The 5178-nt window shown below is 53.8% G+C and overlaps 1 protein-coding gene across 1 annotated transcript in view; it reads right to left on the reverse strand.

Moving 5' to 3' along the window:
• LOC104407973 (G1/S-specific cyclin-D3-like) overlaps positions 1 to 4978 on the reverse strand; it is a gene marked incomplete at its 3' end in the record, with an annotated part of 5079 nt that extends 101 nt beyond the window's left edge. The window contains 3 exon segments of the mRNA XM_010017389.1: positions 1 to 59; positions 281 to 440; positions 4766 to 4978. The exon segment at positions 1 to 59 is cut by the window's left edge and continues 15 nt beyond it. Of these exon segments, the coding sequence (XP_010015691.1) occupies positions 1 to 59; positions 281 to 440; positions 4766 to 4936 (390 nt within the window).
• Positions 4979 to 5178: the final 200 nt, after the last annotated feature.

Here is a 5178-nt window from a genome sequence, read left to right on the forward strand (position 1 = left end):
GGCGGCTCCGATGCTGCCCGTGGCGATCATGGACGGGGGGTACATGGCAAAAGTGTAGTCTAGAGCCAGGACAGGGACACGAGGGGTGGGAAGAAGCAGCAGTTAGTAAGGATGCAACACAGGCCTTCAATATCCCTGGAAAACTAGAGGGACCAGACCAAGGTGTCTCTCCCACTTAGCAGAGAAACCATAGGAGCACAGAATGGTTTGGGTCGGAAGGGACATTCAAGTTCCGTGCCCGCAGCACCCCAGGGTGGCTCCAGCGGGAGCAGGCACCCACCCGTGGCACACAGGGCGATGAAGGTCTGGGCGTGTTTCTTCACCAGCTCCATCTTGTCCTTCGGCAGCGGGAGACGATAGAGGATGTGAGCCACGAAATCATTGGCGATCACCGAGACCAGGTCCCACTTTAGCTTCTCCAGGACCAGAATCTCCCAATCCTGTGGGATCAGATGGACAGCACGTTATACAGTGGGGCTGGGGCAGGTGGAAACACTCAGTGGGTTCAAGGGCAGATAGGACCACGGCTTGGGGAAGGGACAGTAGAGCAGTGCAAGCCATGAGGCAGGAAAGAAAAGAGGGAACATCCCTGCTCTGCAGCTACGGCACAAATCCAGCCTTGAGCTGTTGCAAAGCCAGGAGTAAGGATCAGAAGACGAAGCAGATTAGAAGGACTAGTCCCAAGGTGCAGAGGGATTAGTCTTTAACACTCCTCTGCTTTGCCCACAGAGGAAAAGACAGAGCAAGGAGCAGTAGGCATCATTCCCATATTCCTTCTTCACTCCCGGTTAGGTGCCTGGTGCTGCCAGTGTCTCCATGTATGTTGTGGTGCTCTCTGAGCATCTGAGCAGAGATTTCTGCAGTATCCTTCCGAGCAATGTGAGAGCTGGGAAGAGATGGTGGGAAGGCCGAGTGTCCCCATGGATTTCAGCTGGAGCCCAGGCTGCTCCTCTCACCTCTTCCAGCCCTGGGCATTAGACCCAACACCAAGCACTTGGCAGCAGCAAATCCCACTGGTACCACGGTGATACCAAAGCACCCATCCAGCAAGAGGAACCCCGCGACTACAGCCTTGGCACCAGATTTGGGTGCCCAGCATCAGCTCCCTGCTCTGCCATCAGTGTCAAGGTCTACGTGACACAGCTCCAGCAGCAGCCAAATCCAGCTCAGAGGCAGCAGGGTCCAGGGATGCCAGAAAGGCCAGAGGAGACACCCCCATGTCCCCCGCTCCTCCAGCAGGGACAGTGGCCCTGCAGGAGCTGAAGCTCCAGGTCTGGGAGGCCAGAGCCGAACTGGGATTTGTATCAGGTATCTCCATTTCAGGCCCTGGTCCTCCCCAGCAGAGCAGCTATTCTTTTCCAAGCAGTTTAGGATTACAAGGTCAGTGCTGCTCACATGGGGCTGCACAACAGATGGGTTTGAAGAAGTGAGATTTTTCATAAGGGCAGAGCTTCATTTTCTCCTTTTTTTGCTTAAACCCACTTTTTCCCCCCCTTACACAACAGCACCCTTTGGAGTTGCTCAAACTGCAGCATTGCTCAACCTGCTCAACCCCCTGCAAGGCCAAACGTGCCGGTTGCTATTTCCCTTCCTTGTACTTTTCCCACCAGGACACGCTGCTCTCCCACACGGATGCCAACCTGCCAGGCCTCTGGAGTTTTAAGCCAAATCCACAGGATAAAAGCAAGAAGAAACCTGGTGATGAGCTCCAGAACCTGAGGATCGCAGCACAGGTCACTGAGCGTCTGGTTCAGCCTGGGGATGGGAACAGGATTGGAACAGGGATAGGGCTTGGGGAGAACACACCTTGTAGTGCTGGCCAGTGGTTAAACTGCAGGAACACAGCAAGGAGAGAGCCCCTGGAAGTGGAGAGCTCCATTCCGTCCTAAGGAAAAGATCCAGGGTGCAGAGCAGCTCAGCCACGAGGCCTCAGCTGGGACACGCTGGCTCCTGCTGCACCAGGACAGGGTCCACAGCAATGCACACCAGCGCCAAGGACTGTCACCAGCCCACAGGGAAGCCTCTCTCCTGCCAAACCACCCTGCTCCTCTCCTGCTATCCCTGGGGACTTCCCGCCCTCCCAGCAGCGTGTTCGAATCCCTGAATCCCTTCATCTGTGGAAGAAGCAGAACAAAAGCTGCAGGAGACAGGTCTGCGCCTGCAAACATCCTTTTCCTGACATTCTGTTTTGCACTAAGTGAACCAGTCTCTGCCCAGCTAATGAGAGAGAGGAGGAAAAGTGGGAAATGTCCCTTTGTTTCTGCGGCCTGCAGAGCCCACCCTCCTCATGGAAGGGCTGCAGGCTGCCCACTGAGCATCCCAGTGCTGGGAATGCACCAGTCCCCCGGGCTGAGCTCCCGAGGCCTGGCCAGCACCTCCAAGCTGGAAGTGCAGAGCAGCCAAGCTTCCCTCTGCAGGCTCACTGCCCTGAGTCTCCTGGCTGCATCCCACAGGACACACAAAACCAGAGAAGGAAAGCAGTGCCCATTGCCTGATGAGGTGATCTCGGAGCACTGCCCTGCTACAGCGAAACAGCCTCAAGCCTCAGCAGAGAAGGAAGTTGTGCTCGAGTTTGTCACCCCACTTGATAAGGTGTCACCTCACACGAGCGCAGGCTCGGTGAGGCACCGGCTTATGCACTCTCCAGCTGACTCAAAGAGGGTGGAAGATACTGCTGGGGCTCTTTGGTCCCTCACCCGACCCAGTGCTGAGACACAGCTACAGAAATGAGCAACCACAAAAGTCCGTTTGCAAGTATTTAACTCTGGGGCAAATGTTTGTTTCCAGTGTTTGAGTCTGGATGTCAAGGGAGAAGGTGCCAACAACAAGCACAAGAACAGCCACATCCATCCAAGCAGCAGGTAAAGCAGTAAAACATGAGCGTGATGGAAAGTCAGGGCAACATCACAATTAGTGTCCCTTTCCAGTCAGCTCATCTCTTACTTTCACTCCTGCTCCCTTCATTCCCTAGCCAGTGGCTGGATCCTGATGTTTTTGCTAGGCAATACCTGGCAGTTTCCAAGCCTGACCTTAGGATTTCAGCAGCAAGACAATGTACTAGGAGCAACCCAGACAGACGAAGGTGACCTACAGCTGCTCTCCCAACCTTTAAGCGTCTCAACAGCCTCTTGCAGAGGCCAGAAAAGCCTTTCTACAAGAAGAGAGGTGGGTTAGATAACGCCCTTGACGGAAATCCAACTTCCTCCAAGTGGACAAGTCCCTCGTTGCATCATTTCCTTCTCCCTAGACTAACTTCATCAAGATTTTGTTTCAGATGTGGCCCTTGTAAAGCGCTGAGCTGGTGCCAAGCATCCTGGCAAGAGGAGGAAGCAAACCACTGGGAATGGGAGGCAGCTTCCTCTGCAAGGCCGGGAGGATGCGCTGGAAGCTGGAATGGCAGCAATCCATAAGAAAGAAGCCAGGATGCACCATTGTCCAAACCTTGATGAAGAAGCTCCCCTTCCCCTCCCCACCCTCTTCCACTACAAGACTGTGAAAGAGAAGTGACATTAGCACAGAGGAGGAAAACAGCAGCTCGCCCGGGTTTTGTAATCGGAGTATTAACTCTTGTCAGGTCTCGAAGCAAGGACAAACCCTTCGTGGATCTTCAGATGTTACTTCCACTCCCTCTCTCCAGTGGGAAATTGGAGCAACATCTGCTCCACAAAGGGTTAAACATCCATCCTGGTGGGCAGGAAGGACGATCCTGGGCTATGCAGCACCTCCTGCCCAGACATCCACAAACACCTCAGGGCTGTTGCTGGCTCAGGGTGCCTTTGCTGGGAATCAACACCTGTGCTGATGAGTGCTCACAGCATCCCCTTGGGAAAGAGAAAAGGGATCCTATGTGCCTGGAAAAGCTCTCTTTGGCCACCCCAAGAAAGGACTCTTGACCCCCAAAACGAAGTGATTCTTGTCCATCTCCACTGCAGATTGATTCTGAAGCAAGAGCAAAGGCTCCAGAGATGTTGCATGGGCTCTGCCTGCCCCACATCTCCTCACTGCTCTCCTTTGGAAGCTACAAGCACAGCTCAAGATTCAACTGAATAAAATCAACCAGCAAATCCTCACTGAGAATAAAGCACCAAAGAAATCAGAAGGAAGCAGAGGGAGAGGTGTGGAGGTGAGGGGGGTTCCCCAGCCTTCACTGGCACCTGGAAAAACCATGTTCACGGCAGAGTTCCCCACTTACCAGAACTGGCTTCCGATTCACACCTGAAAGTGTTGTGGGTTCCCTCCCACCCTGGGGATCATCTCACCCACCCCAAAACACCCCCCAGGAGGTGCTTTATAAGGATCTGACTAACCCTGAGAACCTCTCGTAGGCAAACGGTCTCCAGGGTGTTTGTCACTTGGAGCGGGGCGGCCGCTTCCTCCTCAGCTACCGGCACAAAAGGCCCCCAGGAAAAGGGTTCTGCAATTTCCACCCCTCCTGGCAAAGCTGAACTCAAGAGCTTTGGATCTTTGCTGTACACTTGTATCAGCCTTGAGACTGATTTTACAGGTTAACTGCCCACTTAAAGCTTCATTTTCCCTCCTGGTGTTTGGAAATGAGTCTGCCACATCACAGCTTCCCACAGCAGAGAGAAGGAAAGGTCTTCACCAACAGACATAACACACCCACCGGGGCAAGGAGGAGTAAAGGTTGGTTGGGGAATGCAGGGGAAGGAGAAGAGGAGGAGGCAGGGATGCTGCCAAGCAGCAGGATGCAGGAGATAAGAGAGCTGGGAGGAGGTAGAGGGCTCTTTGAGATAGGGGTGGTTACCACGAGCTGCTGAGGCGTGATGGAGTTGTCTGTGTAGATGCAGAGCTTCTCCACGGTCAGGGGCATGGTTTCTCGCAGCTTGGAGGCCAGGAGCATGCAGACTGCTCCCAGGAGCTGCAAGTGGTTCTTCCGCACGGGCACTGAGGACAGGTAGCGATCCACGTAGTTCATGGCCAAGGGGAAGACCTCCTCTTCACACTTCTGCTCCTCACACACCTGACAACACCCAGTAACAAAAAGAAAAGGAGGTTTTAATGAGCACAGGACTCCCCAGATCCTGCCACAGCTTCAATGCTGCTGGTTGTGATGGAGTTTCACACTTGATCTGCAGGGCTTTGAAGGCACCTTTAGAGCTAAGGAGTAAATAAACTGCAGGCATTAAGCCCATGATTTTGGTGGGATTACATCCAGCT

The sequence above is a fragment of the Nestor notabilis genome, unplaced genomic scaffold, assembly GCF_000696875.1.
Source record: "Nestor notabilis isolate BGI_N333 unplaced genomic scaffold, ASM69687v1 scaffold21276, whole genome shotgun sequence".
Lineage (NCBI taxonomy): Eukaryota > Metazoa > Chordata > Aves > Psittaciformes > Psittacidae > Nestor > Nestor notabilis.